The sequence below is a fragment of the Bubalus kerabau genome, chromosome 2 (assembly GCF_029407905.1).
Source record: "Bubalus kerabau isolate K-KA32 ecotype Philippines breed swamp buffalo chromosome 2, PCC_UOA_SB_1v2, whole genome shotgun sequence".
NCBI lineage: Eukaryota > Metazoa > Chordata > Mammalia > Artiodactyla > Bovidae > Bubalus > Bubalus kerabau.
In genome coordinates, this window is record NC_073625.1 from 39,702,266 (window position 1) to 39,719,170 (window position 16,905).

A 16,905-nucleotide genomic window follows, 5' to 3' on the forward strand; every position below is an offset into this window, starting at 1 on the left:
GGTTCTGCCTGCCATAGAAAGACACTGAAATACTGACTCACTTCACTTTTTTCTTGGTGCATCATAATTTTCAAAGGCAAGAGTGTTTTAGAATCATTGAAAAACAGATCCCTAGTATGTGTGTGCTCGGTCAGTCAGTCGTGTGTAACTCTTTGGGACCCCATGTACTGAAGCACTCCAGGATTTCCCATCTTTCAATATCTCCCGGAGTTTGCTCAAACTCACGTCCATTCAGTTAATGAGGTCATCCAACCATCTCATCCTCTGTCATCCCCTTCTCCTGCCCGCAATCTTTCCTAGCATCTCCTAGCATCAGGGTCTTTTCCAATGAGTCGGCTCTTCCCATTGGTGACCAAAGTTATTGGAGCTTCAGCATCAGTCCTTCCAATGCGTATTTAGGGTTGATTTCCTTTAGGATTAACTGATTTGATCTCCTTGCAGTCCAGGGGATTCTCAGGAGTCTTCTCCAACACCACAGTTTCAAAACATCAATTCTTCAGTGCTCAGCTTTCTTTATGGTCCAACTCTCACATCTGTACGTGACTACTGGAAAAACCATAGCTTTCACTAGATGGACCTCTATCAGCAAAGTGATGTCTCTGCTTTTTAATACACTGTCCAGGTGCTTTTCATAGCTCTTCTTTCAAGGAGCAAGTGTCAGCTTCATGGCTGCCACTGTCCCCAGTGATTCTGGAGCCCAAGAAAATAACATCTGTCACTGTTTCCACTTTATCCCCTTCTATTTGCCACGAAGTGATGGGACCAGATGCTATGATCTTAGTTTTGTGAATGTTGAGCTTTAAGCCGAGAGTTTTTTCACTCTTCTCTTTCATCCTCATCAAGTTCCTCTTCAGTTTCTGCCATTACAGTGGTATCATCAAATCTCTTTCCCAGAGCTGAATTTCAGTGAATTTCCCACTGTAATAATCAACAATTCCTTTTACAAAGGAGAGAATAGTTGTATGTTCTCTTTGTATCTCTGTAGGAAGCATCACTTGCATCTCCCAGGCTGAGAACAAAAGAGCCCAGGAACCAGAAACCAGACCAAAGCTGGCAGGAGTCAGCAGGCTGTCTTGTGTGTGGTCGAGCACTTGCTGAGGTCAGAGCGAAGTTCCCTGACTGCTCGGGCCTGTCGAGCTCCTGCTCGATCTTTGGCACGTGGTGATCGTGGCCTCGGTTTGGTCTCTGGCCCCAGACTTTCTCTAATCTGTTAGCAACACTGCCCTTTTCGAAGGGCTGCTTCCACAACGGCTGTTTCCTCGGCAGCATCACCAAACCGCAGAAGTCAGGGCTGCAACCCCACAATCCCACACGACCTGGGCGTCAAGCCCCTTACCTGTGTCACAGCAGAGCTGGGTCCACAGGCCTTGGGGAGGCACGTTGAGTGCTCCTCCCAGGGTTTCTGCTCTGTGAGTGAGGCCTGGGGGCGCCTCTACTACCAGGGACCACTCTGAAGGCCTCTGGGCCCCCCTTGTCCAGGCAGACCCCAGGGAGCGAGCGGTCAGTGGGAGTTAGTCCCACAGACCCAGCTTCCTGCCCGACCTCCAGTGCATCCTCGGGGCCCCTGCAGCGCAGCCTGCAGCAGGATGGAAGTGCTTAATCCAGGCGGAAAGGTCTGAAATGCATTTCCTGGGGCCCCTCAGAAGGGCCTGGGGGGGCTTCTTGCCAGGGGCCGCTGTGGTGTTCGAGGGAGTCCACATGTGTGAACCAGCTTACTCTGTCTGGCTTCCCTGGCCTGTACCCCCCGATGGCTCCCTGAGGCCTCTTCCTAAGGAAACTTCCTGCCGGTGTGTTTGTCTCGGGCTTTGCTTTGGGGAAACTCAAGCCAAGGCAGCTTGAGAATCAAAGCTCATTAAATATATGCATAGGTGTATGTGTGTGTGAGAAAGCATTTTGTAGTTGTTACTGCTGTGACTATTCTTGCTGTTTATAAGTGTACACATGACCTTACAGGATCTGCTACATATTATTTGCTCCGTGACCAACACGTATCTGCAAGGTGCTGTGAGCCAGGGCTCTTGCAGATATTTGGGTAAATATGTACATACCTTCAAAGTCCTCTTAACAGCTTCATCTTGTGTAAAACGTGACCCCTTTTCCCATATGAAATGTCCAAATGAATTTATGTTGTTATACCAACCTCATTATATATATATATATATATGCTTGCATATATTTAAAAAAGGGATGCTATTGATGAAAAACTGTCTATCGGTGGGAAATGACTGGAACATTCTGAAGGGAAAAATACATTTTCTCCTTAGAATTTGGATGGATGGTAAGGGTAACACAGAAGAGGCAAAGAGATAGTATATCTAAGCTAAACGGCGAAAAGGAACACAAAGTGACACGCACAATAAAAGCAAAGACATATGAACCCAGATACACTGGGGCACTCAGAGGATTACAACTTTATCTGTCCCAGGAGGAGGGGGGACAAGCTGTGCACCTCAGTTCAGCAGCAGCTGGTGCCTGTGGCTCTGCTCCTTACCGTGTCTTGCGGTTTACAGGCAGCACCAAGCACGCTTTTAGTCTCTTTATACTAGTGAAAATAGGAACAGGGTTATCTGAAAACACACGGTCAGGTTAACGGAATGTCACTCATAAATGACAAACAGAAAAAAGTGGAAAATAGGCCAGAACAAATGAGTTATAGGTAGGAAGTGCTCGAATGATCCTCCGTGGCGTGGGTCCACGTGGTTATTTTGGTGGCTGTGAGCAGGTTTGTTTATCAACCACCCAGAAGGCCTGTGCTGCAGGGCCCCACCTCCCTGATGTCCAGTCTGCCGGAACCCAAGGAGGGCAGAGAGGGAGACTTCTGGAGCTGACGGAAGGCAAGTGGCTTTGATGTGGGCTCTTCTGGGAGACATGGATTCAAGTGTGGCATTGATACGAAGAGGACTTGAAAAGACTCCCCAGCTCATGGGGCATTTGAACATTGTCTCTGAAGGGTGAGGCCATTCCTTCGCCCCCAGTTCCCTGCAAGGTTTGAGGCGACAAAGGTTTGCCTGAGACCCACATCCCTCAGCCTCTCCCCTTTACCCTCTGCTGAGGACACAACACTGCTTGGCCAGTAAGATCTCCAGATACACAAGGCAAAATAAAACAAGCCTTATAATGAGGGAGAGGAAAGCCCAACTTTGCCACTTCTCTGTCTGAAGACCTTGAAAGATGTTTTGGTTTTCTCATGACAGGAACCAAGAACATTAGGTCAGAAGCCTTCCAAACAGAATACCCCTGGATTTAATAATCTTGCATTCAAGTTTTCAAACTAATTATAGGAGTGAATGTTCTGCTCGTTGTCACTAGGGTGTATGGCTGAAGAGTGATTACAGGATTTCTGTATCCCAAGCAAACAAGAATGCAGACCTGTAGTGTGAGGAGATTTAAACAGCAACGAGACAGAAATGAAATGTTTTCAACATCAAATCACAACATGCAAGCATGTGGGGCTCTTTGAAGAGAGCGTGCAGTGGTGCAGGGGCTGCCTGCAGGAAGGCAAAGGCCTTCTGCAAAGATGACACAGGTCGGAAGGATGAAGGAGGTGAGAGGGATGAAGCAGCCTCCGTGTCTGGTGCCTCTACGAGGCAGGTGTGCACAGGGAATGAGGCGCGGAGACTACGGAGCACAGGTCAGGAAGGGTGTGTTCTGCACATCAGCTCACAGGCCCAGGTGCCACGGAGCGCAGGAGCTGCGGGGGGAAGGAGCCTGCAGTAAGCGCTGACTCTCAGATCGTGGGGCCAGAATCAGGGGCTGCACGGCAATCTAGAAGACAGAGGAGGGCACACCTTGGGTGGGAAGAAGGCATCAAGTCAGAGGGATTCCCAAGGGAGGAAAATCATCCTTTTGGATGGGAAAGAGAGGACAGCTAAAATATCTTGTTTCTAAGTTGAAGTGCTACAGAATAAAATGTTTCCAAGAAAACCTCAAGTTATTTGTTAATTGCCTAGGGAGATTAGGTCCTCCAGATGGGCAAAACCTAATGAACTAAAAGGCATCATCAGGACATGGAGCTGTGTTTAAATAGAAGTGATCAGACGTCCCTTGTGGCTCAGTGGGAAAGAATCTACCTGCCAATGCAGGTGACAAGGGTTCAATCTCTAGTCCAGGAAGATCCTCTGTGCCATGGAGCAACTAAGCCCCTGTGCCACAACCGCTGACCCCACACGCCACAACCACTGAAGCCTGTGCCCCTAGAGCCTGCGCTCCACAGCAAGAGAAGCCACCGCGATGAGAAGCCCTCGCACCACAACTCGAGTGTTGTTCCCACTTGCTGCAACTAGAGAAAGCCTGCACAAACCAATGGAGACCCAGTGCAACCAAAAGTAAATAAATTTAAAAAACAGAAGTGATGACTAACATCAAAATCTCAACGTTAGGGATGGGCTTTGTATACTATCCATGCTTTTGGTGCAAAAAAAATGATGATAATCTTGGTGAGAAGGAAGACAGCCAGGAAAACATTTTGGTGTGTAATCAATCTGCCAGAGTTGCTTCGAAAATGGGCTTATTTTTCCTGTCAAATCTGATCTTTCCAAATGCTAGGGGAGCAATGAAAAACCTCTGGACATATTTCACATTAAAACAATACATATATGTCTATGTTTTGCTAAAATATTTTCCTCTGGCTGCTTGAATCTTGATGTATTGCCAACTTTTAAAAGATGGTGTTTGGAGTGCAACTCTTTTACAAATAAAAAATAATATCAAGCAAAAAAATCTATACAACTTATAATCACAGCAATAGCCTTACAATGTTAATTCGAGTGTGGGTAATCCATGTGAATCCCAAGGAAAGAGAAACAGCTCAAGGACCCACACTTGGAAGCGTGTTTGGACCACCGATTAAAATGAGGACATGATGAACGTCCACGCAGTCCTTTCTAGCTTGTAATGGGAACCTTTCCGAGGCTCTTGGACCCACAAATCAAAACTGCTGCCTAATAATGTTCAGACATGAGGGCAATGTCAAACATCCCTGCAAAATATGAGTGCATGAAGCCACCCATGTGAAGCGAGAAAGAACCCTGTCCCTCCCTTGGGAGGCTCGAGTGTCTTGAAACTGTTTTGATAACAGCAGCTGAGCGCACACGGCGAAAGCGGGAAGCGCTGCAGCACGCTGCCAATGGGAGGAGAGATCTCATCCGTCCCATGTTCTTTCTCGTACTAAGACTTCCTTATATTTGAGTGAAATTTCACCAGGCCAATTTCAGTACTTCTGGGTTTCAGTCGAAGGCAATTAAACAGAGGGTATACTAAACAGAAAGATGTATTGGTGCAATAAATTAGAAAATAATTAATCCGTCAACCTCAAGAGATGGGAATTTTTAAAACACAGGTGTCGGCGAGGATCAACCAAACTGCTTCATTCCTAGATCTGGTCTTATGCTGATTTAGGGAAGGGCTTCATTAAATGGGAAATTTTCACACTGTATAATGAATGTTCAGAGTCTTTCTCGCTAAAAATTACTACTAGTCTTTGGAGTGAAAAAGATTCTTTTGTCATGATGCTCCCAGGAGATAAAAATTATCAGTGGTAATCTTCACATCTAGGCTTTTCTTTGAGTAAAAATGATCCCTTCAGCTTCCTTAACTACACGGTAGGTGGTCTCCCTCTCTTTTTTAAGGCCCTGAGAATCTTGGACATTGAAAGGCAGGCTCACATCAGTTTTGGAACATACCACTTTGGCTGTTAAAAGGCAGAAAGTGGGGTGTGGCCTCTGGGTTGAACTACCAGTCTGCTCCAGAGCCCAGAAGTGCCCATGTGAGTGAGACTGGGTACCTGGGTCCGTGGAAAGAGGTGAGCACAGTAGCTGAGACATGGGGTCAACCAATAAGCGTCAGCTAGACTTTAGTTATTAGAGTTACTGTGGTTGTTACTGTCGCTCTTGCTTTTGTTCTGGGGAGTAACTATATGCTTTTAAAATTTAAATAAGAAAAATTTTTTTTACAATGTTGTGTTGGTTTCCTCCATACAACAGTGCAAATCAGTCACGACTGTACCTACATCTCCTCTCTCCACTCCCCTGTTCGACCCCTGCAGTCATCACAGAGCCAGACTGGGCTCCCTGTCCAGCAACTTCTCAGTAGCTACATTTTACACTTGATGCTACTCTCTACATTCGTCCCACTCTCTCTCCCCCTCCGTGTGTCCACAAGTCCATTTTCTACATCTGCGTCTCTATTCCTTCCCTGCAAATAGGTTCACCAATAACATTTTTCTAGATTCCATATATATATATATGTATTAATATACTGTATTTATCTTTCTGACTTCCTTTACTATGTATAATAGGCTCTGGGTTCATTCACCTCACTAGAACTGACTGAAATTCTTTCTCTTTAATGGCTGGGAAATATTCCATTATATATATGTACAACTGTCATATTGCCCTTTTCTCTTATAATGTTAATTTCATGCTGTCAAGTGTGAAAGCACAAAACTTGTTGAGAATCAATTAAAAAAAAAATCTAAGACTGAATATTCCTGTTTTTCTCTTCTCTCAAAGATTTCAATTAGTTAGCAACTGGGTCAGTATCATATAGAATTTTACAGCTGCATATATTATATACATAAAAATAAATGATGTACATATACACTATATATATAATATCTATATACACACATGTGTAAATCTGTAATTTCCCCTCTAACATACACTGATATGTATACTTTTACACGTGAGATGTGCACACCTCATACATAGACTTTGTCATCTTAGAAAAGCAGAAAAATAGTGACTTAAAAAGCATTTATATCCTATTGTTTTCAAGCTTACAGAAAGATATGGCCATAAAGTTAAGAAATTTTATTTTTAAAAATTTAGGTCTTTTATGTCTTTTCAAGTTCTTGAGTCTAATTTTAGATTGCAACTTGACTTTCAAATATCGAGCTGTAAACAAGCCTCTCGTGTCTCTTGTTGACTGTAACCACGTTTGACTCGTTAGTTCTAGAGTCAGGGTGGGGGACGATTAAGGGTCCATTTTCCCCTTCCAGTTACTTGATTTAGAACGACAGGAGATAGAACTGCTTCTATTTAGCTCTTAACTACAGAAACCAATGAGAAGATTAAGACTTATTTCTACTAGTTTGTAAATTACTACTTCAGCATATGGACTTAAACCAAACTCCAGCTTGAGTGTATCTTTAATAGTTCCAAACTTCCCAGAATATGTCTTTCTAAATATTATCTTTGTTGGGTGTTAAGAGTAACTAAGACAACTCTTCTGGATGATTTACATAGCTTTAACTTTAACCTCAAAAATTCCACTATTCCCATGGTAGTGGAGGAAGCGGGGGGAATGAGAGGCAGGCAGAAAGAAAGGAGAGGAGAGCGAGACAGAGGGAGAGGGGAGGAGAAATTACAAACTTTTATCCATGAGTTATTTTAGATCATGTATTTAAATTGTAAAATTTAAAAGGCAGGGTGGGGGGGGGAAGGCAAGAATAAACTAAGAAAGACTATAGAGCTTTTGGCACAATGCCTTTAAAAATATAGCTTAATTAATCCTTGAAACATTCCTCTTGACCAAACCGAAACCCTGTTATATGTATGAGGACTCTGTGGTTCCCCCAAGGCCGAGCGGCTTACCTGGAGTTCACAGAAAATGGAGGCACAGCTGTGCACAGCCTGGAGCCCGCAGACCCCTCACACACACCCGGCTGGTCTGCATTTGTATTTAACTGTGCATTTCAACTGCCAAAGACACAGGCATCTATACCATGGCAGTGAATGAGCTTCCCGATGCTCTTGCACACAAGCGAATGTTAAAATGAGCTGGCTCACCCGTGGTCCACAGCAACTCAAGGCAGAAGAACCATCCCGACAGTCACGCGAGATGAACAGACGAGCATATGATTAAGTCTGCCTGATCGGGAAAATGACGAAACCGTGAAAAACCACAGAGAAACTTAACAGGTCTAATGTGTGATGAACTCAGTAATTGGAAGTTGGTGGGGACAGTGGTCTTTATGGAGTGTGGTCCTGAGTTACCCGGAAAACCCACAGGTGTGTCCTTCCTTGTGCTCTAGCTTAAGTGTCTTCTAAAGCCTGTATTTCAAGAAACCACAGTCCAGAACATGCTAGAAACAGTGATGCTTCCTTATACCAAATTTTCATTTTCTGCGTCACAGGAACACAACACACTGAAACCCCCTTGGCCCTACCTGCCCAATGGCAGGCCACCTGCCCACCTCTGAGCTGTGGTTTCACCACCTCCCATGCTGCCGTGGGTGGACTTCCAGGGCTGCCTAAATGGTCTCCCACACATGCTGTTACTGAGCTGCTGGATTTTGAGTGAATATAAAATCACGCTGTTTTTTATTGCTAGTGATGAAAAAAAAAGCAAGATATCCCCATATCAGAGCAAAGTGCACGTCGTCCAAGAGATGTTTTAAAAAGCAGGGAAACGAATTAGGAATACAATGTCTGATCGTTTGACCGATGACTGTCTTTCTGACGCTTGCTCTTTTCTAGCTTGAGAATTACATCCAAGACAACATGAAGAAAGAGATGGTGGAGATACAACAGAATGCAGTGCAGAACCAGACCGCTGTGATGATAGAAATAGGGACCAACCTGCTCAATCAAACCGCAGAGCAGACCCGGAAGTTAACCGATGTTGAAGCCCAAGTAAGTAGGGAAACAGGGAACACAGAGTGGCCCAGACTGACAGACAACTAGCACAAGATCGTTACCTAGTGACACGAGGGAGAGGCAGGGAAAGCTGCAGAAAAGCAGAAGAAAGGATGACTTGATAAGAAGTTAAGAATTTGTGTCTAGATAGAAATTAAAATCAGGAAATACATATTTTTAATACTGACATTAAATTACATTTATTCTACTGAGGACATTCAGACCAGTTTCACATTAATCAGACTTGCTACAAGATAAGTGCTCCTTTGTCTTATTGGTGTTTTCTGGACTCTAGACGAACTTTTCAGTTCTGAGCCCTTGACGTTTTTGTGTACTTGAGGCATGAAGAGTAGAGACAGAGTGCTACAAACTTTGTTCTTAACCCTAACTCTTGAGTTAAGGTGAAACCTAAGTCTCATAGAACTGCCAAAACAATCTGTGGTGTGAGTTTATACAACTTGTGGTGTGAGTTTATAGAGAAAGAAGCAAAGGGAAGAGAAAGAAGCAAAGGGAAGAGTAGGAAGCAGCCGCTGAGGCACAGAGATGGCTTAGCTTTCAGCCCAAAGACCTGAGCTCCATGACTAACCCGATGAACAAATCGGAGTGAGGCATCAGCTTTCCGCAGGCCTCCGAGGTGGTGACTCCGAACGGGAGAGCTGGCCAGTTCCCTGTGAGCTTTAAGGTTCTATGAGCTGTCAATTAATGGTAGGAAAGAAGAATATGAACTATGAAAATATCAGAAGAATAACAATAGAATGACATTCGTCTGGAACCATGCTGGATGGCCCGCCACAGGTGACCCAATAGAAAGAGTCCCGGTGGGCAAACAGTGCTGTTGGGGGACCTGTGGAGAAGCTCCAAGTTCAAGATTCACCACTGGTAAGACGGCCTGCTGGGTTCAGATCCTGACTTCCTTATAGGCTTATGAGGAGTATCTTTCTACCACGAGTTATAAGTAATGCTCAAAAAAAAAAGTAGATTTAACTGAAAACGGTTCCCATGACATATTATTCCTGTATAATCTTATGATTCATATGCTACTTAAGCTAAAGAACCAAGACATGCCCAGCATCAGCCAGGAGGTGATAAGGGAGAAGAGAAACCATAAGCCTTCCAATCGAGGCAGCTCACATTGAGAAGGGCATTGACGTTTTCCCATCGCTGCCCCGAGAACCACTAGACAAGCAGAGAGACAGCAAGGGATGGGCAGGAGAAGACAAGATTCTTAGCTGAGTATAGAATAAGACTGTCTTTGCTTATCAAATATCTCCACAATATCAGAATAGTTTAGGAAAAATACAGATATTTTATACAACGGACCACAAGGTACTCAAAATTCTTAAAGGTAAATTAAATCTAACAAGTTAAGACACAAACATCTAAAAGTAAATGTATAAATATACCCATGGTCAACTATTCAAATAGATTAGTAATATTTGAGTCACAGGCCCACCTTCTGAGAATACAACTGATGAGCAATCAAGCCCTTCAGAAACAGTCCTGTGGCTTCCCTGGTGGCGCAGTGGGTAAGAATCTGCCTGCCAATGCAGGGGCCAAGTTCAATCCCTGGTCAGGGAAGGTAAGATTCCACATGCCCACATGCTGCAGCCACCGGAGACTGCACGCCTGCAGCCTGTGCTCCACCTGCAACAAGAAAAACCACAGCAGGAAGAAGTCCACACAGAGCAACAAGGAGCTGCTCATCTCAACCAGAGAAAGCCATGCACAGCCAAGAAGACCTGAATATAACGCTGCTTATGTTTCAGGTCAGAGTAAGAAAAAAGCATCAGATACAAAGCAATAATGGAAACCTTGGCCGTCCTCTGTAAGTTAGACTCACTAGCATTTAATGAGATTTTGTTGAGTCACATGATTTTTTAAAAAAATCTATTGCAAAACTAAGTAGAAAACAGGAAAATAGGAAGATGGCTGGAAAGCAAATGGCCTCTGATAGCCAACTAAACACAGTAAGATGCTGAGACTAATCAAAGACATTGAGGGACCAAATTATGCATCAACTTACTCGGGTATCTGGTGGGCAGTGACTGTGTGAAGCTGGTTAAATTCAAACACGAAAGGTTCTGATTAGAAGATTCTTCCAGCCTGTCAGCGTGAGAGACTATTAAACCAGACTGGGAGGGAGGGTGGAGGCCTGAGATCTTAGACACAATAAACAACCACGTGACCTGGGTAATTGAGTCACCTGCAGCTGGAGGCCTTCGGAAAAGTGATGGGAAAACATCGCATTGGTCCTGGATCGGTCAGGACCCATCGGTTGCCCCTCCCCTGCTAAACTCTAGAAGCAAAATCAAAGATGAGTTTCCAGTTCCTTCTCTCAATAACCAACGCACATTGTTGGGGCCCACAGAAGATGTACACCTCATCTATATTCCGGGTGTTAGTATCCAATCACACCCTGGGGCTGGCCGGGGTCTTTACTCATGCACAGAGGACTGGTCATGGCAGGAAGGCATCCAGCTTTGAAGACCAGGCTGTCCCTAAACCCATGTGATAGGGCCATGCCAAGGCGTTCATGAATGACACAGACCCTGAGCAAACAATGCTTCTTTCAAGGACCCTCATTCCGGCCAACAATTCTGCCTGACACTTAACACATGACGTCACATCCTGAGTAACCATGACACAGAGGACATGAGTCACCGCACTCTTCCTGCTAAAATGCAGCCAAAGGCGAAAGAATTCATTCTTGAAGTTGTCGGAACACAATGGAACAGCGATACCGCACGTGGTGTGTGTCAGAAAGGCCTGCAGAGCGAGACCCAGCTCCTGCTCCACACTGATGCTCTCGTTTCCTGATGGGCTGACATGACTTTTAAAATAGGAAAAAGAGACATGGAAAAGGAAAGGGGGGGAGACTAAACAAGTGAATACAAATAAGGAAATGCTAGGCTAAAAGTGAGCTGTGCTCTTACAGAATGGAAGTAGGTGGTTCTAAACACTGTCCACTGACACAGAGATGTGGGGGCAACATTTGTCTTGAGGAAAGGAAATGCCTCTTTTCATTTATCAACTATTTCTGATATATTAAATATGACCATTTTATGCTCCTGATTATTCCACTGTGTGAAATGACAAAACACGGCAGAGCAAGAAAATGAACATTATATTATTTGACACAAACACCACTGTCCAGAACTATTAAATCCTTTCCAAAATAACATGGCAGAAAAAAAGTGTTTAGCACACTTTGAAGTATTCCAGCACAACAAACCTTTTCTGAAAATGAAAAATATGTCAAAATAAGATACTTGGGTAAATAAGTAATATTTTATTTATTTTTTCCTACAATTTAGATGACTTTGTATCTAATTTAAAAAAATACTAAGTAGGAATTTTATTTTGTTACATTTAGGTATTAAATCAGACAACAAGACTTGAACTTCAGCTTCTAGAACACTCCCTTTCTACAAACAAATTGGAAAAACAGATTTTGGATCAGACAAGTGAAATAAGCAAACTGCAAGATAAGAACAGGTAATAAAAATATAAAGAGATGTATAATCCAGAACCATACATTTTCTAGATATGAAAGCCTATTTCAAGTGATTATTAACTATAAATAAGCATGGCTTTCAAGATGCCCAATTTCTTACTGTACAGTGCAAGGATCAGCAGTTGATGGGAACGTAGGGAAAGGGTTTGAAGAAAAACACCAAAATGGTTATCACCTTCTAAAATAGTCCTTGACTTTGTTTTTTGTTTTTTTAAACACTCTGGGCCTCTTAAAGATCCTCTTACATGAATCCTCCAAATTTTACCTCAGGATTTTACATCAATCCATGGAAAACTACTACTGAGGCATTTTGATATTAGCAAGTTCTTTGTCTCTGAGAACTTAGTTTATTTCAATGCAAAGTGGTCTACAGCAGGAAAACTACACCTTATTGTAAACCAACACACATTTCATGATGCAACGTTTATTTTTAAAGCATGCTGCTACCACTGCTGCTGCTAAGTCGCTTCAGTCGTGTCCGACTCTGTGCGACCCCATAGATGGCGGCCCACCAGGCTCCCCCATCCCTGGGATTCTCCAGGCAAGAACACTGGAGTGGGGTGCCATTTCCTTCTCCAATGCATGAAAGTGAAAAGTGAAAGTGAAGTCGTTCAGTCGTGTTCGACTCTTAGCGATCCCATGGACTGCAGCCCACCAGGCTCCTCCGCCCACGGGATTTTCCAGGCAAGAGTACTGGAGTGGGTCGCCAATGCCTTCTAAAAACACAAGTTAATATTAAATACAGTTATGTTAATATCTAAAATAAAACGTTAAAAGCGCTAAAAAAAAAAAACGGATACAAAAACCAAGATTATGGGTGACCAGTGGGGACTGTTTTCGTAGGCTTACTCAGGTGGGGACGTAGGAGGGTATTCCGTTCACATTCCGGGTATGCGTATTTCCTTGTTTCTAATCAGGACATGCATCACACTGTTACACAACTAAGTAATTCTTCATTCATAGCCAAAAATGATGGCACACTTAACTGTCTTATGATCATTCTTTCCTTTAATTGAGAACTATACTGAAACAATTCTGTTCCGTGGGTAACAGACTGAATTCATTGAAAGTTTTGAAAAGCAAGTCGATTTTTAAAAAAAATTTTTAATTGGGTGAACATTGTTTTACAGTGTTGTATCGGTTTCTGCCATACAATGCCACAAATCAGCCATAATTATACACGGATCACCTCCCTCCCTTCCCGCCAGCCCAGCCCTCTCGGTCATTACGGAGCAGCGGGCTGGGCTCCCTGTGTTATGACGCACAGCAGCTTCTTGCCAGCCACCGAGCTCACGTATGACAGTGCACGCACACGTCAGTGCCACTCTCTCCGTCCGCCCCACTCTCCCCTTTCCCCACCGTGCCCACAGGTCCATTCTCTGAGTCTCCACTCCTTCACTGCAAATAGCTTCATCGATACCAGTTTTTCTAGATATTCCATAAATAAGCATTAATGCACGATACTTTTCTCTTTCGGACTTACTTCCTTCTGTAACAGGCTTGGGGTCACCCACCTCACTAGAACTGATTCAAATTCCGTTCTTTTTTGTGGCTGAATAGTATTTCATTGTATATATGTACCACATCTTTATCCATTCATCTGTACCAAGTAGATTTTTATTCTAAATATTTTAATGTTTCACATTTATCTCTTATGAAAAGTAATATAAAAGTCTGAGGCCAATAATTGAGATATGTTAAGAGCCTCTCTTGTTTCACGTTGTTAAAATGGCCTTAGTTAATGTTCCCCTGCGTGGGCTGCAGTAATGCTGGGACACTCTGGTGCTGGACATGCTTCCCGCCTTAATTCCTGAGTTAGCATGCTATGGCGCTAAAATGATCACTTACACGTGTCAGTTATGTTACCCGGACGACAACTTTATAAATAGTTGTCAAATGGCATTGCCTTTTGTCTAGAAAAGTATGCATCTAATTCTCAATTCAGATACACTGCTTAATATTTTCACTTATCACAATATGCAATTTGTTTTCAGCCTGAATTGCTGTGAAACGCAGCCTGAACTGCTGTGAAATGCAATCAACAACTTTCACTACATTTTTTAATCATCCATAATTTGATAAAATTCTTTTGTATGTTAAAGCTTTACAATGTATAAAAGAGTGACTCCAACCACACAGGAAGCTGCTCTGTTTTCTGATAATTCTTGCTTAAATGATCCTTCACATTCCTCCCTCCCCCCTTAATCCTACAGTTTTCCCCTGGTTAACTGACATTTGACCAGTAGTGTGCTTTTCCAATAATTTCAATCCATTTTTCATATGAGTTATTTTTACCATCTGAGTCACCAGGGAAGCCCTTATTTATGAGTTATTTTCAAACATCACAACATTTTCTCCATAAAACCACTCTGCTGAACAAACATCTCTAACAAACTAAAATTCTAAGTCACTTCCAACAGCAGAGCTCCACACCTGAATTGCAAATATCTAACTCAGACTTGTGGCACAGTGGCAAAGAATCCGCCTGCAATGCAGGAGATGCAAGAGACTCAGGTTCAATTCCTGAGTTGGGTAGATCTCCCAGAGAAAGAAATGGCAACCCACTCCAGTATTCTTGTCTGGAAAATTCCATGGACAGAGAAGCCTGGCAGGTACTGTCCATGGGGTTGCAAAGAGTCAGACATGACTAAACAACTGAATGCACACACCTAACTCAGACTGGAGCCACAGCACTGTTTCTGAGTGACCTGCCACAGTGAGGATACCGAAAGACGTAGCTTTTATCAGCGGACTTACAAAAACCATATGTGACGAATCTCTACCTGCAGAAGAATAACCTTTTTAGCAGCTGCAGGAAGCATGTTCTCTTTTGACACAATATGAAATGAAATGGCAATACTATGTTTCTTTTCATCAACAACTTTAAATAAATAATAAGAAAGTCATGTTGATGATTTTATAGCATTCAGTGAGTTTGGCATGGTGTTTTCAGGTACCTTAAAATTTGAGGTTAGCCTAAGATGTGGACTAGCCTAAGATTTCATCATTACAAAAATATGTGACTGTGTTGCACATTTGACAAACCATATTTTAAATTATCTTCAATAGTTCTCTCAAAGTTTGATTGCTTTCTTCATGGAACGTAAAGTATTTAATTTTTTTCCAGTGAAGTCAAAGTACTTAATAGCATCAACATCTTCCTGAAAATAACCATGAGCTGAAGTTGAAAATTACTATACTTTTTTCATCTTATCATTTCTTTCCTTCTAAAAATAAATGATTTAGGGGCTACTTGCACCAGTTCAATTAAATTACAATTACCGATATATGATTCAGTTGTTACTGAAAAGCACTGTCATTTATAATGTCCCCTTCTGAAATACAGGCAATAAAAACACATAAAAGAAACATGATTCCGCCTTGATATTTCTGCCAACAGGGCTATTTCCCCACATTTCTCAACAGACCGTGAATTACATTAATATCAAGTTACACAGTACCAACATCCAACTTCCATGGTGACGATCGAGCAGATCATCCTGTATCAGGAATCCAAGTGAGATGCTAACGAGCAGAGTATCAGTGACACAGGCGTCCCCACGGCACCACCCCTCCCCCGCCCACCATCCGTCCACACTGACCATGGCATTTGCTGCACTGTGCAAAATTCTTGCTACGAATTTATTCTCATGTCTTATCCCACTTATTTAATTTCCTTTTATTAAAAAAAAAAAAGCATAATACAACTCACTAAATCTGAATTGACTGTAGAAGCCAGTAAAGGGGCCAGATGTGCATTTTGCAGAACATGGCTCTGAGATCTGATCTCTGAGACTCTTTTAAGCTTTAAACACAGAGATACATGGTCCTGCTCACAGCCAGTCTGGTCTGGAATGGCCTGATGCTGGGCTTCACTCTTCAGCACCTGCTTGTATTTAATTTTGAGACTCAATCTTTAGGCCAGGTTGTGACTGATCTCTGGATTATACTGGCAGAGATTTGAGAGAAAGAAAAAAATTGACAACTGGACGGTGATAAATTTAAGAGCTGCAACTGAATTTAATAATAAGTAGTATTAATACTGATTATTAATGCTTATAGGTAAGACCTGGAATAGGTAGGTAGGCCCTTAGTTAGCTTAGTAATGTTTCCAAGGTTAAAGTTTCAGAAAATGTTACTGCCCCCCAAAAAGGAATAACAGACTCACAGATTATTTGAACTAGAAGGGGTCTCAGAGATCATCATCTAATCTAAGGCCTTCATTTTAGGTAGAGAGGAGAAGGCAATGGCACCCCACTCCAGTACTCTTGCCTGGAAAATCCCGTAGATGGAGGAGCCTGGTAGGCTCCAGTCCATGGGGTCGCTAAGAGTTGGGCACGACTGAGTGACTTCACTTTCACTTCATGACTGTAGGTGGACTTTCCCACAGATAGAGCAGCACCGGGGGGTCACGTGCAGAGGTGACATTCTCAGCCCGGAGCTCTGACCCCCAGGAGTTCCCAACACCAAGGGCACCTTCTCAATGCCCACGTTCCTCTTGAGAAAAACCATGGTCTTCACAGACAGTGCATGTGGAAATTTCTAGTCATGAACCTTACATTTTCATCAGGGCACTTTCTCCTCATGCCTATATCATATCTATGTCCTCTGTCTGATCTTAGCACGCTTGAGAGCCTCCTCACGGCTCCAGCAACATCTGATTACTTTAAAACTCCTGTGACATCTTACCAGAGGGCCCTGCAGAAGCAGAAATTACATAAATATAAACGACTGTATAAGGATTATGAAACTGAT

General features: G+C 43.0%; 2 protein-coding genes across 13 annotated transcripts in view; one reads left to right on the forward strand and one right to left on the reverse strand.

Moving 5' to 3' along the window:
* MCPH1 (microcephalin 1) overlaps window positions 1-16,905 on the reverse strand; it is a 229,870-nt gene that overhangs the window by 95,221 nt on the left and 117,744 nt on the right. Inside the window, exon 13 of one of the 11 annotated variants that reach the window (XM_055567555.1) lies at window positions 3,555-3,765. The exons of 8 other annotated variants lie outside the window; for them this stretch is intronic. In XM_055567555.1, the coding sequence (XP_055423530.1) occupies window positions 3,661-3,765 (105 nt within the window). In that variant the 3' untranslated portion in view covers window positions 3,555-3,660. Of the gene's footprint in view, window positions 1-3,554; window positions 3,766-11,603; window positions 12,867-15,754; window positions 16,849-16,905 lie in introns of those variants that run through there. 2 more of the 11 variants (XM_055567554.1, XM_055567557.1) reach the window with 2 other exon arrangements.
* The window catches only part of ANGPT2 (angiopoietin 2), a 59,254-nt gene that overhangs the window by 21,982 nt on the left and 20,367 nt on the right, over window positions 1-16,905 (forward strand). For both annotated transcript variants that reach the window (XM_055567569.1, XM_055567568.1), the window contains exons 2-3: window positions 8,478-8,633; window positions 12,010-12,131. In XM_055567569.1, the coding sequence (XP_055423544.1) occupies window positions 8,478-8,633; window positions 12,010-12,131 (278 nt within the window). The remainder of the gene's footprint in view (window positions 1-8,477; window positions 8,634-12,009; window positions 12,132-16,905) is intronic.